This window comes from Oncorhynchus tshawytscha, linkage group LG21 (assembly GCF_018296145.1).
Source record: "Oncorhynchus tshawytscha isolate Ot180627B linkage group LG21, Otsh_v2.0, whole genome shotgun sequence".
Lineage (NCBI taxonomy): Eukaryota > Metazoa > Chordata > Actinopteri > Salmoniformes > Salmonidae > Oncorhynchus > Oncorhynchus tshawytscha.
In genome coordinates, this window is record NC_056449.1 from 7,174,090 (window position 1) to 7,198,402 (window position 24,313).

The window sequence follows — 24,313 nt, forward strand, 5'->3', positions numbered from 1 at the left end:
GAGGGCATTTGTCGACCTGTATTTTTTTAAGGTGGTCGTCCTCGTTGCAACACTAATTCAATGCATAGTTGAATCTTCTGGAAGGTCGGTGGTTTGAACACATAGGGACATGCAGATCGGAATACTACTGTACCAGTACAATGGAATGCCCATTTCCGTGTCCCAAAGAGCTGTGGTGTAGGATCCTATAAGGCTGATCCTATATAGGAATCTTATCATGGCAATCTACTATAGTCAAACAAGGATCTACTTTCAGTCTCAGGAAAATAAGGAATTATAATTATAATCCAACATGAAACATTTTATGGAACATCGTTAAAATATCCACCTGTGAATACATCACTGGGCAAATCCTTGTTATCTGAGCAAAGTTGTTTACACTCAATCTGTTGTGTCTGAAGTGCATCCAAATGTATTGATTTAACCAAAACACAATCCCCCCTGAACCCCCAGTCTTCCGTGTCTGCAAATACTGTTAATACTTGTTTCGTTTTTTTCGAAAATAAACTTTCCAAAAAAAACAACTGTTTCTAGATAGCTTTCAGAAAGAAAACAAAAACAACTGTTTCTAGATAGCTTTCAGAAAGAAAACAAAAACAACTGTTTCTAGATAGCTTTCAGAAAGAAAACAAAAACAACTGTTTCTAGATAGCTTTCAGAAAGAAAACAAAAACAACTGTTTCTAGATAGCTTTCAGAAAGAAAACAAAAACAACTGTTTCTAGATAGCTTTCAGAAAGAAAACAAAAACAACTGTTTCTAGATAGCTTTCAGAAAGAAAACAAAAACAACTGTTTCTAGATAGCTTTCAGAAAGAAAACAAAAACAACTGTTTCTAGATAGCTTTCAGAAAGAAAAGAAAAACAAAATGTCAACGCTGTTCGCTCTTAAACCTTCAACACATTCCAGGTTCAAGAGCCCAAAGACAAACATTCGCAAACATCTCCATATTTCGTGTTATCATATGAGCGTGACCAATACAATCCAGACCCTGGTTAGAGTAAACGCATTGAGAGGAGACGTAGGGGGTGGGTGGGTGGGGGGTATTTCAGTCCTCATCGGGTCGGTTTTCTCTTTTCTCATCGTATTTTCCATATCTATCCATCCTCCACCCATCCTACTTCTTCTCCTTCTTGGTGGACTTCTTCTTGGAGGCGGGGGTCTGGGCAGCCTTGGGGGGTTCAGGCTGAGGGGCGGCCTCAGAGGGCTGGGCCTGCAGGGCCTGATGTTGGGCTGCCATCTGCTGCTGCTGCTGCTGCTGGGGGTTGGAGGTCAAGGTGGCGGTGCTGCCAGGGATGTAGACGTTCTGACGGTAGTCGGGCACGTGCTGCAGGGTGAACTGTGGGCTGTAACGGGTGCTTAGTCCCATGGTGCCCGGCCCCAGGGTTGCGGTCGCCTCGCTCACTTCTGGGGGAAAGAGGGGCAGAGCGGGGAGGAGGAGAGGAGGAGAGAGATGGAACATATGAATAAGGTGTTCTGACATTGCAGTGATGACTTGCAATATACATTGATGCTCCTGGTTTGTTACATATCCATTATGACTTGTATATATGCTACAGCACTCATTGCTCTGGTAAAACTGTTGGCATGCTTATGTAAAGCTAATTGGACTGAAAATGAGAGAGACTGCAAGAGTGTGAGTGAGAAAAAAAAGAGAGAAAGGCAGAGAGAGAGACTGGTGTTACAAAATGGTGAATGTGTGCTGACATTTTGTCGAGGTGGAGAACATTTTGCATTTATGGTGTGCGTCTGTGTTCATTGCTGAATGTGTGTGTGCGTGTGTTTTTCCATTATATGTGCTCTGGCTGTGTGCGGGTGACGTAGCTTCTAGCTCGTAATTCTCTCCCAGCCCCTGCATTGCAGAGCTACAGAGACACACACACACACACACTCCGCTATTCCCTGCCCTCTGGCTCTGCTACACACAGCGCAGGCAGCCGTAAACACACACACACACACATACTTATACACACACACACGCTTAAACACACACAAGCTCACTCACACACACACACACACACACACACATGCGTACACACACATACACAAGCTCACACACAAGCTCACTCACACACACACTCAAGCTAGTATAATTAGACTTCAGAGAAAAAAAAATCTGGGACAATAGCTTCTTCCACAATGTTGTTTCTGCTTTTTAACTGCCTGTTCTATCCTGGTTGTGCAACCACTGTTTGGTAGTGTCAAGGAACAGCAGGCACTGATGGCACTACTGCATAAACATCTAGCTGCCTTGAATAACATTCTGATCCCTCTGTTTCCAGTTGTCATCGTGACTCGTCTGCTCCGGCTCTGTCTGAGGGAGTGGTTCCTCTACCTCATTGTGATGACCAATAGACATCATCCAGCCAGAGACAGAATGTTCTATCACTCTCCGAATGGAAACCTCAGGCTCATGTCCGGTGTGTGTGTGTGTGTGTGTGTGTGTGTGAGCAGCGTCTAGGAGGGAGGAGTGTGTGTGTGTGTGTCTGAGGGAGAAGGTAGCACTCACATCTTTAGCACTCATCCCCCGCAGCACTCGCATCTATAGCCATGAAATGCTTTGAAAGGCTGGTCATGGCTCACACCAACAGCATCATCCCAGACACTCTGCACCCACTCTAATTGACATACTGACAAAACAGATCCACAGATGCCGCCATCACTATTGGACTCTACACTGCCCTCCCCCACCTGGACAAGAGGAACACCTATGTGAGATTGCTATTCATGGACTACAGCTCTGTGTTCAACACCATAGTGTCCTTCAAGCTTATCACTAAGCTCAGGACCCTGGGACTGAACACCTCCCTCTGCAACTGGATCCTGGACCTACTAACGGACCGCCCTCGGTCGGTGAGGGTAGGCAACAACACATCCTCCACGCTGACCATCAACAAGTGGGCCGCACTTCAGGGGTGCGTGCTTAGTCCCCTGCTGTACTCCCAGTTCGCCCAGGACTGCATGGACACGCACAACTCCAACACCTTCATCAAGTTTGCTGACTACAAAACAGTGGTAGGACTGATAACCGATGATGATGAGGCAGCCTATAGGGAGGAGGTCAGTGACCTGGCAGTGTGGTGCCAGGACATCAATTTCTTCCTCAATATCAGCAAGACAAAGGAGCTGTTCGTGGACCACAGGAAATGGAGGGGCGAGCACGCCCCCGCCCACATTGACGGGGCGATAGTGGAGCGGGTCAAGAGCTTCAAGTTCCTCGGTGTCAACATCACTAAGGAATTAGCATGGTCCACAGTTGTGAAGAGGGAACGAAATTCCTTTTCCCCCTTAGGAGACAGAAAATATTTAGCATGTGCCCTCAGATCCTCAAGAAGTTCATTTGGACTGGCTGCATCACCGCCTGGTACGGCAACTGCAAGATATCCGACCGCAAGTGGCGCCACCGAGGGTGGTGGGTACAGCCCACTACATCACTGGGGCCTAGCTCCCTGCCATCCAGGACCTTTATACTAGGTGGTGTCAGGGGAAGGCCCAAGAAGTTGTCAAAGACTTCAGCCACCCCAAGCCACAGACCGTTCTCTCGGCTACAACATGGCAAGCGGTACCAGTGTACCAAGTCTGGAACCAACAGGACCCTGAACAGCTTCTACCCCCAAATACTGCTAAAAAGACTGCTACTTAATTACCTCGTACCACTGCACATGGACTCGGTACTGGTACTCCCTGGATATAGCCATGTTATTGTTATTCATTATAGTTATTCACTGTGTATTTATTCCTTGTGTCCATATTTTTCTATTGTTATTTTTTTCTCATTAAGTTAAACTCTGCATTGTTGGAAAATGACCCGGAATTAAACATTCCACTGCTAGTCTACACCTGTTATTTTAGGAAGCATGTGACAAATAAAAATAGATTTCATTTGATGTGTCAATGGTAATAATAACAATGGAAACAATGACAGGAGTCTGTGTGGTAGGAGGTCTTACCACACAGAGGTGTGTGTGTGTGTGTGTGTGTTGGTGGGCCTTGCTCTCAAGGCCAACCTGATGTGTTTCTGTGCTAGAGCGATTAGAAGGCAATCTGCAGCAACAGCCCAAGAATGAGTCACTCGCTGTGTGTGTGTGTGTGTGTGTGTGTGTGTGCGCGCAGTAACTGCGGCAGAAAAAGCATAGGGGGAAGGGAAGGGCTGTGATGTCATAGAGCTCTGAATCGTTTGCACTGCACGGGCAAGAGAACGTGTTTGTGTGCTAACACTGCGTGTGTCTGTGTCATGTGTGTGTGCTAACACTGCGTGTGTCTGTGTCGTGTGTGTGTGCTAACACTGCGTGTGTCTGTGTCATGTGTGTGTGCTAACACTGCGTGTGTCTGTGTCGTGTGTGTGCTAACACTGCGTGTGTGTGTGCTAACACTGCGCGTGTCTGTGTCATGTGTGTGTGCTAACACGGCGTGTGTGTCATGTGTTTGTGCATGTGTTTGTGCTAACACTGTGTGTCTGTCATGTGTGTGTGCTAACACTGCGTGTGTCTGTGTCATGTGTGTGTGCTAACACTGTGTGTGTCATGTGTGTGCTAACACTGCGTGTGTCTGTGTCATGTGTGTGTGCTAACACTGCGTGTGTCTGTGTCATGTGTGTGTGTGCTAACACTGTGTCTGTGTCATGTGTGTCTGTGTCTGTGTCATGTGTGTGTGCTAACACTGCGTGTGTCTGTGTCATGTGTGTGTGCTAACACTGCGTGTGTCTGTGTCATGTGTGTGTGCTAACACTGCGTGTGTCTGTGTCATGTGTGTGTGCTAACACTGCGTGTGTCTGTGTCTGTGTCATGTGTGTGTGCTAACACTGCGTGTGTCTGTGTCATGTGTGTGTGCTAACACTGCGTGTGTCTGTGTCGTGTGTGCTAACACTGCGTGTGTCTGTGTCATGTGTGTGTGCTAACACTGCGTGTGTCTGTGTCATGTGTGTGCTAACACTGCGTGTGTCTGTGTCATGTGTGTGTGCTAACACTGTGTGTGTCATGTGTGTGTGCTAACACTGCGTGTGTCTAACACTGTGTCATGTGTGTGTGCTAACACTGTGTGTGTGTCATGTGTGTGCTAACACTGCGTGTGTCTGTGTCATGTGTGTGTGCTAACACTGCGTGTGTCTGTGTGTCTGTGTGTCTGTGTCATGTGTGTGTGCTAACACTGCGTGTGTCTGTGTCATGTGTGTGTGCTAACACTGCGTGTGTCTGTGTGTGTGTGCATGTGTGTGTCATGCTAACACTGCGTGTGTCTGTGTCATGTGTGTGTGCTAACACTGCGTGTGTCTGTGTCATGTGTGTGTGCTAACACTGTGTGTCTGTGTCATGTGTGTGTGCTAACACTGCGTGTGTCTGTGTCATGTGTGTGCTAACACTGTGTGTGTCTGTGTCATGTGTGTGTGCTAACACTGTGTGTGTCTGTGTCATGTGTGTGTGCTAACACTGTGTGTGTCTGTGTCATGTGTGTGCTAACACTGTGTCATGTGTCATGTGTGTGTGCTAACACTGCGTGTGTCTGTGTCATGTGTGTGTGCTAACACTGCGTGTGTCTGTGTCATGTGTGTGTGCTGTGTGTGTGCTAACACTGCGTGTGTCTGTGTCATGTGTGTGTGCTAACACTGAGTGTCTGTCTGTGTCATGTGTGTGTCATGTGTGTGTGCTAACACTGCGTGTGTCTGTGTCATGTGTGTGTGCTAACACTGCGTGTGTCTGTGTCATGTGTGTGTGTGCTAACACTGCGTGTGTCTGTGTCATGTGTGTGTGCTAACACTGCGTGTGTCTGTGTCATGTGTGTGTGCTAACACTGCGTGTGTCTGTGTCATGTGTGTGTGCTAACACTGCGTGTGTCTGTGTCATGTGTGTGTGCTAACACTGCGTGTGTCTGTGTCATGTGTGTGTGCTAACACTGTGTGTCTGTGTCATGTGTGTGTGCTAACACTGCGTGTGTCTGTGTCATGTGTGTGTGCTAACACTGCTGTGTGTCTGTGTCGTGTGTGTGTGCTAACACTGCGTGTGTCTGTGTCATGTGTGTGTGCTAACACTGCGTGTGTCTGTGTCATGTGTGTGTGCTGAACACGGTGTGTGTCATGTGTGTGTGCTAACACTGCGTGTGTCTGTGTCATGTGTGTGTGCTAACACTGCGTGTGTCTGTGCCGTGTGTGTGTGCTAACACTGCGTGTGTCTGTGTCATGTGTGTGTGCATGTGTGTGTGCTAACACTGCGTGTGTCTGTGTCGTGTGTGTGTGTGCTAACACTGTGTGTGTCTGTGTCATGTGTGTGTGCTAACACTGCGTGTGTCTGTGTCATGTGTGTGTGCTAACACTGCGTGTGTCTGTGTCATGTGTGTGTGCTAACACTGCGTGTGTCTGTGTCATGTGTGTGTGCTAACACTGTGTGTCTGTGTCATGTGTGTGTGCTAACACTGCGTGTGTCTGTGTCATGTGTGTGTGCTAACACTGCGTGTGTCTGTGTCATGTGTGTGTGCTAACACTGTCATGTGTCATGTGTGTGTGCTAACACTGTGTCTGTGTCATGTGTGTGTGCTAACACTGCGTGTGTCTGTGTCGTGTGTGTGCTAACACTGCGTGTGTCTGTCATGTGTGTGTGCTAACACTGTGTGTGTGCTAACACTGTGTGTGTCTGTGTCATGTGTGTGTGCTAACACTGCGTGTGTCTGTGTCGTGTGTGCTAACACTGCGTGTGTCTGTCATGTGTGTGTGCTAACACTGCGTGTGTCTGTCATGTGTGTGTGCTAACACTGCGTGTGTCTGTCATGTGTGTGTGCTAACACTGCGTGTGTCTGTGTCATGTGTGTGTGCTAACACTGCGTGTGTCATGTGTGTGTGCTAACACTGCGTGTGTCTGTGTCATGTGTCTGTGTGCTAACACTGCGTGTGTCTGTGTCATGTGTGTGTGCTAACACTGCGTGTGTCTGTGTCATGTGTGTGTGCTAACACTGCGTCTGTGTCATGTGTGTGTGCTAACACTGCGTGTGTCTGTGTCATGTGTGTGTGCTAACACTGCGTGTGTCTGTGTCATGTGTGTGTGTGTTAACACGGCGTGTGTCTGTGTCATGTGTGTGTGCTAACGTGTGTGTCATGTGTGTGTGCTAACACGGTGTGTGTCTGTGTCATGTGTGTGTGCTAACACTGCGTGTGTCTGTGTCATGTGTGTGTGCTAACACTGCGTGTGTCTGTGTCATGTGTGTGTGCTAACACTGCGTGTGTCTGTGTCATGTGTGTGTGCTAACACTGCGTGTGTCTGTGTCATGTGTGTGTGCTAACACTGCGTGTGTCTGTGTCATGTGTGTGTGCTAACTGCGTGTGTCTGTGTCATGTGTGTGTGCTAACACTGCGTGTGTCTGTGTCATGTGTGTGTGTGCTAACACTGCGTGTGTCTGTGTCATGTGTGTGTGCTAACACTGCGTGTGTCTGTGTCATGTGTCTGTGTCATGTGTGTGTGCTAACACTGCGTGTGTCTGTGTCATGTGTGTGTGCTAACTGTGTGTTTCTGTCGTGTGCGTGTGCTAACACTGCGTGTGTCTGTGTAATGTGTGTGTGCTAACACTGCGTGTGTCTGTGTCATGTGTGTGTGCTAACACTGCGTGTGTCTGTGTCATGTGTGTGTGCTAACACTGTGTGTGTCTGTGTCATGTGTGTGTGCTAACACTGTGTGTGTCTGTGTCGTGTGTGTGCTAACACTGCGTGTGTCTGTGTCATGTGTGTGTGCTAACACTGCGTGTGTCTGTGTCATGTGTGTGTGCTAACACGGCGTGTGTCTGTGTCATGTGTTTGTGCTGACACGGTGTGTGTCATGTGTGTGTGCTACACTGCGTGTGTCTGTGTCATGTGTGTGTGCTAACACTGCGTGTGTCTGTGTCATGTGTGTGTGCTAACACTGCGTGTGTCTGTGTCATGTGTGTGTGCTAACACTGCGTGTGTCTGTGTCGTGTGTGTGTGCTGCTAACACTGTGTGTCTGTGTAATGTGTGTGTGCTAACACTGCGTGTGTCTGTGTCATGTGTGTGTGCTAACACTGCGTGTGTCTGTGTCATGTGTGTGTGCTAACACTGTGTGTGTCTGTCATGTGTGTGTGCTAACACTGCGTGTGTCTGTGTCGTGTGTGTGCTAACACTGCGTGTGTCTGTCATGTGTGTGTGCTAACACTGCGTGTGTCATGTGTGTGTGCTAACACTGCGTGTGTCTGTGTCATGTGTGTGTGCTAACACTGCGTGTGTCTGTCATGTGTGTGTGCTAACACTGTGTGTGTCATGTGTGTGCTAACACTGCGTGTGTCTGTGTCATGTGTGTGTGCTAACACTGCGTGTGTCTGTGTCGTGTGTGTGCTAACACTGCGTGTGTCTGTGTCATGTGTGTCTGTCATGTGCGTGTGTGTGTGTGTGTGCTAACACTGTGTGTGTGTCGTGTGTGTGCTAACACTGCGTGTGTCTGTGTCATGTGTGTGTGCTAACACTGCGTGTGTCTGTGTCATGTGTCTGTGTGCTAACACTGTGTGTGTCTTTGTCATGTGTGTGTGCTAACACGGCGTATGTCTGTGTCATGTGTGTGTGCTAACACTGCGTGTGTCTGTGTCATGTGTGTGTGCTAACACTGCGTGTGTCTGTGTCATGTGTGTGTGCTAACACGGCGTATGTCTGTGTCATGTGTGTGTGCTAACACTGCGTGTGTCTGTGTCATGTGTGTGTGCTAACACTGCGTGTGTCTGTGTCATGTGTGTGTGCTAACACGGCGTGTGTCTGTCATGTGTGTGTGCTAACACATGTGTGTGTGTCATGTGTGTGTGCTAACACGGTGTGTGTCTGTGTCATGTGTGTGTGCTAACACGGCGTGTGTCTGTGTCATGTGTTTGTGCTAACACTGTGTGTGTCATGTGTGTGTGCTAACACTGCGTGTGTCTGTGTCATGTGTGTGTGCTAACACTGCGTGTGTCTGTGTCATGTGTGTGTGCTAACACTGCGTGTGTCTGTGTCATGTGTGTGTGCTAACACTGCGTGTGTCTGTGTCATGTGTGTGTGCTAACACTGCGTGTGTCTGTGTCATGTGTGTGTGCTAACACTGCGTGTGTCTGTGTCATGTGTGTGTGCTAACACTGCGTGTGTCTGTGTCATGTGTGTGTGCTAACACTGCGTGTCTGTGTCACTGCGTGTGTCTGTGTCATGTGTGTGTGCTAACACTGCGTGTGTCTGTGTCATGTGTGTGTGCTAACACTGCGTGTGTCTGTGTCATGTGTGTGTGCTAACACTGCGTGTGTCTGTGTCTGTGTCATGTGTGTGTGCTAACACTGCGTGTGTCTGTGTCATGTGTGTGTGCTAACTGTGTGTGTCTGTCATGTGTGTGTGCTAACACTGCGTGTGTCTGTGTCATGTGTGTGTGCTAACACTGCGTGTGTCTGTGTCATGTGTGTGCTAACACTGCGTGTGTCTGTGTCATGTGTGTGCTAACACTGCGTGTGTCTGTGTCATGTGTGTGTGCTAACACTGCGTGTGTCTGTGTGTCTGTGTGTCTGTGTCATGTGTGTGTGCTAACACTGCGTGTGTCTGTGTCATGTGTGTGTGCTAACACTGTGTGTGTCTGTGTCACTGTGTGTGTGCTAACACTGTGTGTGTCTGTGTCATGTGTGTGTGCTAACACTGTGTGTCTGTGTCATGTGTGTGTGCTAACACTGTGTGTGTGCTGTCTGTGTCATGTGTGTGTGCTACACTGTGTGTCTGTGTCATGTGTGTGTGCTAACACTGCGTGTGTCTGTGTCATGTGTGTGTGCTAACATGTGTGTGTGCTAACACTGCGTGTGTCTGTGTCATGTGTGTGTGCTAACACTGCATGTGTCTAACACGTGTCATGTGTGTGTGCTAACACTGTGTGTGTCATGTGTGTGTGCTAACACTGTGTGTGTCTGTGTCATGTGTGTGTGCTAACACTGTGTGTGTCTGTGTCATGTGTGTGTGCTAACACTGTGTGTGTTGTGTCATGTGTGTGTGCTAACACTCTGTGTCATGTGTGTCTGTCTGTGTCATGTGTGTGTGCTAACACTGCGTGTGTCTGTGTCATGTGTGTGTGCTAACACTGCATGTGTCTGTGTCATGTGTGTGTGCTAACACTGTGTGTGTCATGTGTGTGTGCTAACACTGTGTGTGTCTGTGTCATGTGTGTGTGCTAACACTGTGTGTCTGTGTCATGTGTGTGTGCTAACACTGTGTGTGTTTGTGTCATGTGTGTGTGCTAACACTGCGTGTGTCTGTGTCATGTGTGTGTGCTAACACTGTGTGTGTCTGTGTCACGTGTGTGTGCTAACACTGCGTGCTGCGTTCTGTTTGCCAATATATGTTGGCAGGTGTGGGAACTGTATACAGTGCAAACACTCAGGACTGTAATATTTTTGCATTAAACAGGTTTCTGTAGTTACTGTATATATCTGGAGTACTGCTGGTAGCATTTGATATAGTCTTTGAACTGGTGTGTGTGTGTGTGTGTGTGTGTGTGTGTGTGTGTGTGTGTGTCTGTGTGTGTGTGTGTGTGTGTGTGTGTGTGTGTGTGCTGTGTGTGTTTGCCAATATATGTGTGTGGGAGTGTGTGAGTGCATTAAACAGGTTTCTGTAGTGTGTGAGTGTGCTGGTAGCATGATATAGTCTTTGAACTGTGTGTGTGTGTGTGAGTGTGTGAGTGTGTGTGTGTGTGTGTGTGTGAGTGTGTGTGTGAGTGTGTGTGTGTGTGTGTGTGTGTGTGAGTGAGTACAATGGGCCATAGAAACATCAATGAGGATAGAGAGGGCTTTATCAATGAGTCTGGCTTCATGCCCTCTAACCAAACAGGAACAAACCCTGACCCCTCCCTACCTTCCCCTGTCCCCCCCATTATACAACACCACAGAGAGCGAGAGAGCGGAAATTATTGAATGTCAGAGGCATGTGGTGATGACGAAAAGAGAGGGATAGAGTGTGATATGGGTCTGCAGGTAGACCATAAAAAAAGAGGGCTTGAGAGAGTGGTAGAGGATGGGAACAAGTGATAGAAAAACAGAGAGATGAATGGAGAAGTGTTGGACTCACCGTTGGCTGCGGCCATCAGGGCTTGGAGCTGCTCGGCCTCAGTGGGGGGGTTGGGCCAGGGTCCTGTTCCCATGGCCATCTCAGGGGGACCTCCAGCCCTGCAAGGAGAGGGAGAGAGAGAATACATACGTCAACAACCAGTGGCCATTTTAGAACTGTACTGCTTGTGTTATTGTGTGTTGCTGGTCCCTGGTGTGACGGTTGGTGGTCTTTGATACAGGGTCTGATGATTAGCAGACACAGCCCGCAGGCAACGCAGAGAAACGAAGATGGCGTGTACACACACACACACACACACACGGTCCAGGGGACCTCACAATAAAATATTATGCTGATACCTACAGGACCACTCAAAAGTTTGGACACACCTACTCATTCAAGTTTTTTAAAAACATTTGTACTATTTTCTACATTGTAGTAGAATAGTGAAGGCATCAACACTATGAAATGAATCATATGGAATAATGCAGTAACCAAAAAAAGTGTTAAACCAAACTAAATATATTTTAGATTCTTCAAAGTAACCACCCTTTGCCTTGATAACAGCTTTGCACACTCTTGCCATTCTCTCAACCAGCTTCATGAGGAATGCTTTTCCAACAGTCTTGAATGAGTTCCCACATATGCTGAGCACTTGTTGGCTGCTTTTCTCTTACTCTGCTGTCCAATTCATCCCAAACCATCTCAATTGGGTTGAGATCAGGTGATTGTGGAGGCCAGGTCATCTGATGCAGTACTCCATCACTCTCCTTCTTGGTCAAATAGCCCTTATACAGCCTGGAGGTGTGTTTAGGGTCATTGTCCTGTTGAAAAACAAATGATTGTCCCACTAAGTGCAAACCAGATGGGATGGTGTATCACTGCAGAATGCTGTGGTAGCCATGTTGGTTAAGTGTGCCTTGAATTCTAAATAGATTACAGACAGTGTCACCAGCAAAGCACCATCACACCACCTCCTCCATGCTTCACGGTGGGAATCACACATGCAGAGATCATCGGTTCACCTACTCTGCTTTTCACAAAGACACGGCAGTTGGAACCAAAAATCGCACATTTGGACTCCACCGGTCTAATGTACATTGTTCGTGTTTCCTTGGCCCAATCAAGTCGATTCTTATTATTGGTGTCCTTTAGTAGTGGTTTCTGTGCAGCAATTCGACCATGAAGGCCTGATTCACGCAGTCTCCTCTGGACAGTTTATGTTGAGATGTGTCTGTTACTTGAACTCTGTGAAGCATTTATTTGGGCTGCAATTTCTGAGGCTGGTAAATCTAATGAACTTCTCTCCAACAGAGGTAACTCTGGGCCTTCCTTTCCTGTGGCGGTCCTCATGAGAGCCAGTTTCATCAAAGCGTTTGATGGTTTTTGCGACTGCACTTGAATAAAATTCAAAAAAGTCATTATAGTAATGATGGACCGTCGTTTCTCTTTGCTTATTCCAGCTGTTCGTGCCATAATATGGACTTGGTCTTTTACCAAATAGGGTATCTTCTGTATACCACCCCTACCTTGTCACAGCACAACTCATTGGCTCATATACATTAAGAATGAAAGAAATTCCATAAATGAACATTTAACAAGGCACACCTGTTCATTGAAATACATTCCAGGTGACATTCCAAGCTGGTTGAGAGAATGCCAAGCGTGTGCAAAACTACCATCAAGGCAAATGGTGGCTACCTTGAAGAATATCAAATATAAAATGTATTTTGATTTGTTTAACACTTTTTTGGTTACTACACGATTCCATACAGTTGAAGTCGGAAGTTTACATACACTTAGGTTGGAGTCATTAAAACACGTTTTTCAACCACTCCACAAATGTCTTGTTAAAAAACTATAGTTTTGGCAAGTCGGTTAGGACATCTACTTTATGCATGACAAATGTAATTTTTCCAACAATTGTTTACTGTTTGCAACTGCACATGGGGACAAAGATCATACTTTTTGGAGAAATGTCCTCTGGTCTGATGAAACAAAAATAGAACTGTTTGGCCATAATGACCATCTTTATGTTTGGAGGAAAAAGGAGGAGGCTTGCAAGCCGAAGAACACCATCCCAACTGTGTAGCACGGGGGTGGCAGCATCATGTTGTGGGGGTGCTTTGCTGCAGGAGGGACTGGTGCACTTCACAAAATAGATGGCATCATGAGGAGGGGAATTATGTGGATATATTGAAGCAACATCTCAAGACATCAGTCAGGAAGTTAAAGCTTGGTATACTTTTTGGAAATGGGTCTTCCAAATGGACAATGACCCCAAGCATACTTCCAATGTTGTGGCAAAATGGCTTAAGGTAAAGATATTGGAGTGGGCATCACAAAGCCCTGACCTCAATCCCATAGAACATTTGTGGGCAAAACTGAAAGTGTTTGCGAGCAAGGAGGCCTACAAACCTGACTCAGTTACACCAGCTCTGTCAGGAGGGATGGGCCACAATTCACCCAACTTATTGTGGGAAGCTTGTGGAAGGCTACCCGAAACGTTTGACCCAAGTTAAACAATTTAAAGGCGATGCTACCAAATACTAATTGAGTGTATGTAAACTTCTGACCCACTGGGAATGTGATGAAAGAAACAAATGCTGAAATAAATCATTCTCTCTACTATTATTCTGACATTTCACATTCTTAAAATAAAGTCGTGATCTAAACTGTATTTTTTTACTTGGATTAAATGTCAAGGATTGTGAAAAACGGAGTTTAAATGCATTTGGCTACGGTGTATGTAAACTTCCAACTTCAACTGTATGTGTTATTTCATAGTGTCGATGTATCCACTATTATTCTACAATGTAGAAAATAGCCAAAATAAAGAAAAACCCTGGAAGGAGTGTGTGTGTCCAAACTTTTGACTGGTACTGTAGGTGCCGATACGAAATGTATTGTGATTAGATACTGCGATTTTATGTTACAAACATTTAGCTCAAAATGTCTGCTGGAAATGGAAATAAAAGTGCCTGAAACACATTGGCTCACTATTTAAACAATGGCCACCAGCACAACACAATGTAGTAAATGTGATGAAACATAATGGCACCACAGTAAAAGGGAACAGCTGGCTACACAACAACACACACACACACACACGGAGCGTTGAACATTTCCATATGGGCAGCGTAAATCTTCAAAGGGTTGTTTTGTTTAAAGTCTCATTTTGCATGTGGAGGAAGAAAAGGAGTAGACCTGCTCTTGATTACACTCACCAACTCCCATACCTCTTAGACAGACACACACACACACATACACACACTTATAGGTCTGGCATTTCTACTGATGGTTTTGATCCACATCAGTCCCTCAGTGATTGGACCATTTCAGTAGCTGTTTGATGGCCTAAAGCAGTAGCACCAGAGGGTTGTGGGTAAAGGCTGTGCCCCGGTTTGAAGAGCCAGAGAAGAAACAGAATGGCACGCGAGGGGTTAAAAGGACGTGAGTGTCTCACATCCAGCTTACTGCCTTCTATGAGCAGCAGTAAAAAAGAATGTGTGTGTGTGTGTGTGTGTGTGCGTGTGTGCTTTGCTGCAGTAAAAAATAAATAAGTGACTGCCCTTCCTTTGGTCTCTGCTTGGAACCAATTAAAAACCCACTGGACAAAGGCATATGGACTGGGAAAGTAACCAGGCTGGGGGGGAAGAGAGAGAGAGAGAGAAACAGAGAGAGAGAGAGAGAGAGAGAGATTTTTGTTTTTAAGAAGTGGTGCGGTCCAGCTTGCCAAAATGTTCAGCCACATTTTTTAAAGGGGGTATTACTTATGTGCCAAAGTTCGAAAGAGTCCTTGACCAGTGCCAGCATCCCAAACGAGAACCAGACCAGGTTAAAGCGTGGTAAGTGGAGCCAGCAGGACCGCCATTTTGATTGGTTTCCTTTTGTGGACTAGAGAGACAAAGAGGACGCCTTGTTTATCACAAATTAGCATCTCCCTGCTCTATGACTTCCTGTGGTCCGAATAATCACTTCCTGCATTCAGGACTATCTCTTCCTGTGGCTGAGATGATGACTGGTCATGTCCAGAGGGATCAATCTAACTGGTCAGTCAGAGCTGCATCTGTAACCATGCATGAAACAGGCATCTTATCTAGGAGGAAGCCTTTCATACCGCTTCCTAAACTCTACTGTCCACTTCAACTATGGGAACTCTTGTCCAATTCTTCTATGAAGTTGACTGCATTCCAGTCCTTCTTTAGGTGTTCCTGTTCTCAGCCAGCTGGGTCCAATCTCTCATCGGACAGTTGTTTAAAAGCCCTCCTTTTCTGGTCACCAGGAAAAGGCATATGAGAAGAAGACCACATAGAGCTATAGGAGATCTGCAAGTGGCATTGTGTCTGGGAAACACAGCAAACTCAACGCACACTCTCTACATGGGATAAAACACATTTTACACCAAACTAAAAAAAGGACAAATATTGTACAGCCACATTCCACAGCCACACCACGCTGAGTAAAACTACCACGAAATACACACAGAGCACAAACTAAAAACCACACTGCACCGAAGTGAACCAATCGGAGGTCCTCATCAAAGTCTGACTTTCACAGAGAGACCAATAGCCCAGCTCGGCACAGGCTAGTGAATCTGCGCTATAGCTAAAGGGTCAGGGGTATCTACACACAGCGCTGCAGAGCTCTACCTACCTAGGAAGAACCACTGTAGCTACTCTCTGCCCTTAACAACTGGTTTTAGATCAGTTTCCCTTACAACAGTTTCCACATGACCTATTTACGGGTGCCTCAACAAAAAAAAAAACTGATCCAGAACAAGTTGTTGAGGCCATAAAGTGACCACACTCTCTATACTAATACACACGTTGATACCTTGTGCCTCGCTTCGGCGTCCATCTTATGTGATCACCATTGTGGTTGTAGAGACTGGGAAACACAAGAGGAGTGTTACACTATTCCATCTGGATCTACAGGCCAGGCAAAGATCAGGCAACATCAACTCAGCGGAGCTCCGCGTTTCTGTGGGAAGTGTTGAGCCTGTGACATCCACATAATGGTTCAAAGAAGAAGTCAGGTTTTCCAAATGGATCGTTCCCAATGTACCCATAACCTCAGTGGCTTCCAACATGGAAAGCTCTCATGTTTTTGTTCCTTGTTAAAACTGTGTGTGTGTGTGTGTGTGTGTGTGTGTGTGTGTGTGTGTGTGTGTGTGTGTGTGTGTGTGTGTGTGTGTGTGTGTGTGTGTGTGTGTGTGTGTGTGTGTGTGTGTGTGTGTGTTCCCAAGTGGTAGGAGAAGCAAGCTAGGACTGGAGAGCCCACCCCGCACCTACTCAGATGGTTCTTGACTCATAGAATGTGTTGTGTAAAAGTTATGTTGTGGAAACTGTTGCGGCGTGATCAGCAGTTTGGCACACAATGTAAGCCAAATAACCGATGGTGAAACAGTCACACACACAAACTGATTTATGTCAGTAGATGCAGTTTCCCCTCTACCACCATGAAACAGCCAATCACTGATGTCCAAACAGTATATCACAAGTGATCAATCAGATGCTATCACCCAGATGGAAACACAAACGCGATCAATGAGCTAGAATGTGTATATGTTAGTGCACTTATGTTCTCCCTTCCCCCCCTCACTCTGCTCCCCTACTCTCCTCAGCAGTACTGAGTGATGGCACACAGACTCTGTGAGAGTAGAGGGAGGGAGAGGAATGGCGGCCATTTTGTGTGTGAGGCAGAGAGCAGCCTGTTCACTCAGAGGAGTCAGGGCTCAGATGGAATCTCAGGAGCTCCAGATTCTCATCTACACAAAGTCTCTGTGCCTCAGTTGCTGATATCACCTCCGCTGCGCACAATGGGCCCATAAGCAAAGTATGTTCCTAGTGCTTCCTAATACAATGTATTGTTCAAATTGTATTATTTAACCTTTATTTAACTAGGCCAGTCAGTTAAGAACAAATTCTTATTTACAATGACGGTCTACCCCGGCCAAGCCTGGACGATTGCTGGCCCAATTGTGCGCCGCCCTATGGGACTCCCAATCACGGCCGGATGTGACGCAGCCTAGATTCGACCCAGGGACTGCAGTGACTGCCTCTTGCGCTCCTGAGTGGCGTAGCGCCTTAGACAGCTCCGCCACTCAGGAGCCCAATGCCATTCAGCAGATGCTAAATAATCCAAAATGGCTGACAGTAATGCGTGCATCCATTTTATGTATGGCTGGCCCATATGCTCTACCGACTGAGCCTCACAGGACCACAGCTTCTCCTTAATCCCATCTCTATCTCTCCCTCTCTTTCCTAGCCATCGCTCAATCTATGTCTCCCCATCTTGTGTGTGTGTGTGTGTGTGTGTGTGTGTGTGTGTGTGTGTGTGTGTGTGTGTGTGTGTGTGTGTGTGTGTGTGTGTGTGTGTGTGTGTGTGTGTGTGTGTGTGTGTGTGTGTGTGTGTGCGTGTGCGCGCGTGCGTGCGTGTGTGCGTGCGTGCGCTCGCTCACCCACTGGGTCCAGGTCTCTGTCCCTGTGTGAAGCGCCAGTCAGCGTTCGGAGGCTTTTGCTGTGAAGAGAACACAAAATACAACGTCAAATCTCTGTTTCTACACACCAACAGGACCACGGGACTGCCTGTCTTATGTGTGTATTGTCTCTGTCCATCCGTGTGTGTGTGTTTACCAGAGGAGGCTGGCCGGAGGAGCTATAGGAGGACTGTCTCATTGTAATGGCTGGGATGGAATCACTGTAACAGTATCAAACATATGGAAACCAAATGTTTGACTCCGTTCCATTAACTCCATTCCATTACGATGAGCCTGTCCTCCTATAGCTCCTCCAGCCAGCCTCCTCTGGCGTGTAGTCTTTTTGCCTGTGGTCGGGGGGCTGAATAAAAGGCATACATCTCTCAGCCTGGATGGGTGGCCATTTTGTTCTGAAATCCATGGAGCAGAAAACGTCAGTGAAGCGCACAGAGACACACACAGAGACACACACAGGGACACACACAGGGACAGGGACTCCGCTCCCAATTACAGGCACAAAACAAAAACTCAACTAAATGTATGGGATTCCACAAGATATGGAGTAGAGATCTGTCCTTGTTGATGATTTTATCCTCAATATGGTGCATCTAACTTCATAAAGCCTCCACTGAAGCTTTTACATGATCAACGTCTTTGTTTATCATATTCAGACAAGGGCTTCATTGATGAGAAGCTCCCTAACATTGATTCAACAGGGTCAATACAAATAGGTGACACATAAACAGTGCTGGTCTAAAATGTGGTCTTGGCTGATGCACAGCGATAAGAACTCTGACATGATACTAGAATCATTAAGATCCCCAGGGCCATGACTGAGTGCCCCAAGGACTCCTCACGCTCTACCTGTGTAATTCACAGCCCACTCATAAAGACCTGATTGTGTTTTTCAACAGATGCCAGAGAGAGAGAGGGGGGGGAAGAGAAGGAGAGAAAGAGAGAGAGGGAGGAGAGAAGAAGAGAGAGAGTGGGGGAGAGAGTGAAAGAGAGAGGAGAGAGAGAGAGAGGGGGAGGGAGGGGGGAGAAGAGAGAGAAAGAGAGGGGGAGAAGAGAGAGAAAGAGAGGGGGAGAGTGAAAGAGAGGAGACAGAGAGAGAGAGAGAGAGTGAAAGAGAGAGAGAGTGAAAGAGAGAGAGAGTGAAAGAGAGAGAGTGAAAGAGAGAGAGAGAGAGAGAGAGAGAGAGACAGAGAGAGTGAGAGAGAGGAGACAGAGAGAGTGAGAGAGAGAGAGAGAGAGAGAGAGAGAGAGAGAGAGAGAGAGAGAGAGAGAGAGAGAGAGAGAGAGAGAGAGTGAAAGAGAGAGGAGACAGAGAGAGTGAGAGAGAGAGAGAGAGTGAAAGAGAGAGAGTGAAAGAGAGAGAGAGAGAGAGGAGACAGAGAGAGAGAGAGTGAGAGAGTGAAAGAGAGAGGAGACAGAGAGAGTGAGAGAGAGAGAGAGTGAAAGAGAAAGAGAGAGTGAAAGAGAGAGAGAGTGAAAGAGAGAGAGAGAGTGAGAGAGAGAGAGAGAGAGAGAGAGAGAGAGAGAGGAGACAGAGAGAGAGACATGGGAGAGAGCAGTCATAGAAAATAAGCGTCAGCTGAATATAGCAGCTGTTTGTTGTTTTAATATGAACAGATACAGTGTGCGAAATTGACCAGAGAGGGAAGATTTTTTTTTTTAGAAGAGATAAAAGCCTATCTCTGACCCCCTTCTCTTTATTCCTAAAGTCCCAACCCACATCCATTTCTCTTCTGTCTCTACCTCTTGTCCCATCCCCTCTCTCTCCTCTCTTTCCCTTCCCCTCTCCCTTCCTCTCTCTCCCTCCCTCTGTGGTTTGGCAGTGAGGCGGTGAATAGACCCTTGGCTGTGTTCCAGACTCTGTCTCCTAATCGACAATGGAGGAGAGAACAGGAGAGAAGAGAGAGGCTCCCCAGACAAACTAGCACGGCTGCCGCCCGCCTCCCCTGCATTATTAACACAAGTGTTCTACCACAGAGAGACCAGAGAGGGAGAGGGCGGAAGAGAGAGAAGAAGAGGGTATGGGGAGAGAGCGAGAAACACGCTATCCAATTTCAATAACACCTTCATCACCAACGTGTCATTTACAAGCTGCGCCAAAATGACCCACTACGGGTTTACATTTCTGTCTTCTCCAGGGTCTCTGATTTCATCGCATGTAACACAATAATACACATCACTCGCTCTTTGTGCAAATTCTATCCTGTTAAGGATTCTGTAGATGGATTCAGACGAGCAGATGGACTCGAGGCAGCCATCTTTAATGGTTGGCTATCTGGTTACATATTATTTGCAAGAATGTAAATAAAACAGGAACACCCAGGTCTTTGAACTATGAATAGGCCTCTAAATTAGAGAATGATGACTGGGAGGGAAGAAACGGGTGGGCGGATGTGTAATCTAATCTTCTCCGCTCGTCCAGTGGGTATTTGGTCTCAATCTGAGAGACAGACTGACAGATGTATATTTCCCCCTTTCGCTCTGCTGGTGTGGCGGCAGTCACCATGTCAGTAAAGGGGAAAAAGAGAACAAGTGATTTTTCATCTGAAAACGAGTAGGGGACCCAGCATTCCAGCTGTGTGACGCTCACTGCAGCCACATTAAAAAAAATACAAATTTTTTAAAAACTGTCTCACTCCCAGAGGTCAATCCCAAGGTCAGGTCCCGCCACAGGCATGTAGGGAACAAAAGGATACAGACTCGCGGCTCGGCTGACGTTCCACCACCACCAGAACGCTATGAGATCTGAGTAAGCATGTCCTATACTGTTACTGAGGTGCGTTCACAGACCACACATGAAAAGGGTTGAGTTACAAGAGCACAACCTTCTGTTAGAACATCAACAGTTCTCAAGTAAATGTGTTCTTACTTTCTGCCCTTAAAAATCCACCCATAATACTCCTGATAGGGATCAGTGCAGTGCTCCAGATAGATGATCCAGAGTCAGTTATTAAGGGTAGAAACCAGAAAGTGACCAGAGTAGATGAAAAACCCACTGAACTCCCTCAGTGAGAAGCTCTGTCTGCTCTGAGGTCAGATAGGGATTATGGTTCTCCTGTTCTGATCCATAGAGACTTACCAGACTGACTGCTTCTAACACAGTTACCACTATCACTGGACAGAGTTACACTAATAGGTAGAGAACCTACTGCCTTACAACCTGTTCATGTCCCTAAGCTACTACTACACTAAACAGAAATATACAAGCAACATGTAAAGTGTTGGTCCCATGTTTCATGAACTGAAATGACAGATACCCAAAATGTTCCAGACGCACAAAAAGCCTATTTCTCTCAGATTTTGTGCACAAATTTGTTTACATCCCTGTTAGTGAGCATTTCTCTTTTGCCAAGATAATCCATCCACCTGACCGATGTGGCATATCAAGAAGATGATTAAACAGCATGATCATTACACCTTGTGCTGGGGAAAATAAAAGGCCACTCTAAAATGTGCAGTTTGGTCACACAGCACAATGCCACAAATGTCTCAAGTTTTGAAGGAGCGTGCAATTGGCATGCTGAATGCAGGAATGTCCACCAGAGCTGTTGCCAGAGAATTGAATGTTAATTTCTCTACCATAAGCCACCTCCAATGTTGTTTTAGAGAATTTCGCAGTACGTCCAACCAGCCTCACAACCGCAGACCACGTGTATGGCGTTGTGTGGGCAAGCAGTTTGCCGATGTCAACATGGTGGCGGTGGGGTTACGATATGAGCAGGCATAAGCTACTGACAACGAACACCATTGCATTTTATCGATGGCAATTTGAATGCACAGAGATACCGCACAAGGTCCTAAGGCCCATTGTCGTGCCATTCATCTGCCGCCATCACCTCATGTTTCAGCATGACAATGCACGGCCCCATGTCACAAGGATCTGTACACAATTCCTGGAAGCTGAAAATGTCCCAGTTCTTCCATGGCCAGCATATTCCCCAGACATATCACCCATTGAGCAATGTTTGGGATGCTCTGGATTGATATGTACGACAGCGTGTTCCAGTTCCCACCAATAACCAGCAACTTTGCAGAGCCATCGAAGAGGAGTGGGACAATGTTCCACTGGCCACAATCAATAGCCTGATCAACTCTATGTGAAGGAGATGTGTCATGCTGCATGAGACAAATGGTGGTCACACCAGATACTGACTGGTTTCCTGATCCACACCCCCTACCTTTAAAATAAAATGGTGTCTGTGACCAACAGATGCATATCTGAATCCTAGTCATGTGAAATCCATAGATCAGGGCCTAATTAATGTATTACAGTTGACTAATTTACTTGGTCATGTATACTGACCTTCCTGGTCTCCCTTGAAAAAGAGACTCTGGGACTCAATGGGCTTATTCCTGGTTAGATAAAGGTTAAATAAAAAATATTTAAATAACTCAGTATACATGTCGCCTTTATATTTTTGTTCAGTTTACATGAAAACAGTATTATTTGTACAGACAACGGCAGAGAATTGTATGGACTGAGGATTTATCTCAGTCCATATCTGATCTTTATCTGATAAAGAAGGACGATCACAGAGTGAAAGCTCTGGACACACACACACAAGAGAAAAAGGCGCTAATCGCTGGGACATGAACATCTGGGCTCCATCCCAGTGTGCGTCCCGAGTCCGACCCGGAAAAGAAAGCACATCTGGTTCAGTGGATGAATGAGAGGACAACTCTTTGAGCACTGGCCATAATCTGATGAATGGGAGGACATTCATCGGCAGGATTCTTCCCGCTGAAAAACACACACACACACTTCACACACAAACCTTCCACTGGCATGGTTCTCACACAGGCCGGGCCCCACCTGGTGCTGTGTGTCGTGTGAGGAAGTTACGGTTTCCAAACGCAAACACACACCCATACACACCAAAAATACACACGCTCACACCCACACCTCTTGGCATTGACAGAACTGAGGCTAGACTGCACCTGGTGCTCTGTCTGAAAGAGGAAGTCCTAACAGTCTCCCAACCCACATCCCCACACACCAACTCCCACACAATATTCTCCCGGCTATCACAATAAATGCTTTTCAGTTCCATTGTCCTCCTAAGCCATTCAGATGATGACACTGGGGGGGTAAACAGATTATCATGAATCCTAATCCTGAAAGCTATACGGATCCTAGAGACAATCGACAATGCAGGACCCGCAAGGAGGATAAATCCAGGACTGGAGACAAAATGAGAGACGAAAACAAGGGGAAAGGCTTTTTGGTGAGATTTATACTGACACACTGGACCACACTGAGTCACAGTCACACGCCATATGATCCTGTAGATGACTCCGGGACGGGTTCACCGAGCCACGCGGGCCTATTGGCAGCGTGTGCTGCTTCTTCATCCGCGAGAACAGAGTATTTACAAAACGCTCCCACATCTAGTTGTTGCACGTGACCACGCGCCCTGTAACCTGATCTCATCGTTTCATTTTGGGAACTTGCCGCAATTGGATGATAACTCTGTAACCACACAGAATGAATGGGTTAACTCCGAAAGGTTACAGGGTTCAAACAGAAACGACTCAAAGGGTTTGGGAATTCACTCCAAGTGGTCAAGGTAAAGGGCTATGGCTTTGGCGAAGGCTTCAAACAAAACAATACGCGGTTTCCATTAAGTATCATTCCAGTACTCTCTGAACTGCCGCCGGCGCGGTGGTCTAAAGCAGCGCGCTCTGGCTCTGAGCCTGCCGACTTTGAGCCAAGTGCTCGTGCCATCTTTCGTTTTTGGGGAGTGCCCGACGAAGGCACCTGTCGACGTCCTCAGGACCTTTACAAACGTCCAAAATCGACGTCTCTTTCTTGCGACCAGCATGTGCGCAGACCCTGACATACAGATCTAGCCACATAATGCAAATGCGACCGCACACCCATACCCTCAATGTGGAGGTTTGTACTACACACTCAGTACTACACGCTCACAACTACACACTCCGACAGTTCCATATACAAAAGGACTTTGAGGAGGAACTACACACTGCTATTGAAATGAGAGGAGAAGTCACTCTGTTTGCCACAATGGGACCCTGGGGACATAGGGCCTTGCTAAGATTATATCTTGCTGTAGGGCTTGGAGCGCCTGACTATACACTGTAGACACACACGCTGATTGTGTCCCCTCTGTGGCGCTAGTCCATTAGAGGCCAATCTGTCTGTCACTGCGGCACACGTGCGTAATGTGATTCCCTCACTGTCTTTCTCGCTTTCCCTCCATCCTTCTCGCCCTCCCTCTATCATTGCTGTACTACACGTGTCACTGGAGCAGGGAGACAGATGGTACCCTAACGACCCCGGTGTAGAGAGAGAGAGAGAGAGAGAGAGAGAGAGAGAGAAAGAAAGAGACAGAGAGCGAGATAGACAGAGAGAGAGAGAAAGAGAGAGAGAGAGAGAGAGAAAGAGACAGAGAGAGAGACAGAGAGAAAGAGAGAAGAGAGAAGAAACAGAGAGAGAGACAGAGAGAGAAAGAGAGAAAGAGAGAGAGAGAGAGAGAGAGAGACAGAGAGAGAGAGAGAGAGACAGAGAGAGAGAGAGAGACAGAGAGAGAGAGAGAGAGAAACAGAGAGAGAGAACAGAGAGAGAGAGAGACAGAGAGAGAGAGAGAAACAGAGAGAGAGAGAGAGAGAAGAGAGAGAGAAAGAGAGACAGAGAAACAGAGAGAGAGAAAGAGAGAGAGAGACAGAGAGAGAGAGACAGAGAGAGACAGAGAGAGAGAGACAGAGAGAGAGAGAGAGACAGAGAGAGAGAGAGAGAGAGACAGAGAGAGACAGAGAGAGAGAGAGGGAAAGAA

At 46.8% G+C, this 24,313-nt stretch overlaps 1 protein-coding gene across 30 annotated transcripts in view; it reads right to left on the reverse strand.

The window, feature by feature from the left end:
- Window positions 1-1,038: 1,038 nt before the first annotated feature.
- LOC112220809 (protocadherin gamma-C5-like) overlaps window positions 1,039-24,313 on the reverse strand; it is a 201,642-nt gene continuing 178,367 nt past the window's right edge. For 27 of the 30 annotated variants that reach the window (XM_042302959.1, XM_042302966.1, XM_042302963.1 and 24 more), the window contains exons 2-4: window positions 17,487-17,545; window positions 11,045-11,142; window positions 1,039-1,406 (exon numbers count right to left, since the gene is read on the reverse strand). In XM_042302959.1, the coding sequence (XP_042158893.1) occupies window positions 1,117-1,406; window positions 11,045-11,142; window positions 17,487-17,545 (447 nt within the window). In that variant the 3' untranslated portion in view covers window positions 1,039-1,116. The remainder of the gene's footprint in view (window positions 1,407-11,044; window positions 11,143-17,486; window positions 17,546-24,313) is intronic. The other 3 variants (XM_042302967.1, XM_042302948.1, XM_042302944.1) reach the window with 1 other exon arrangement.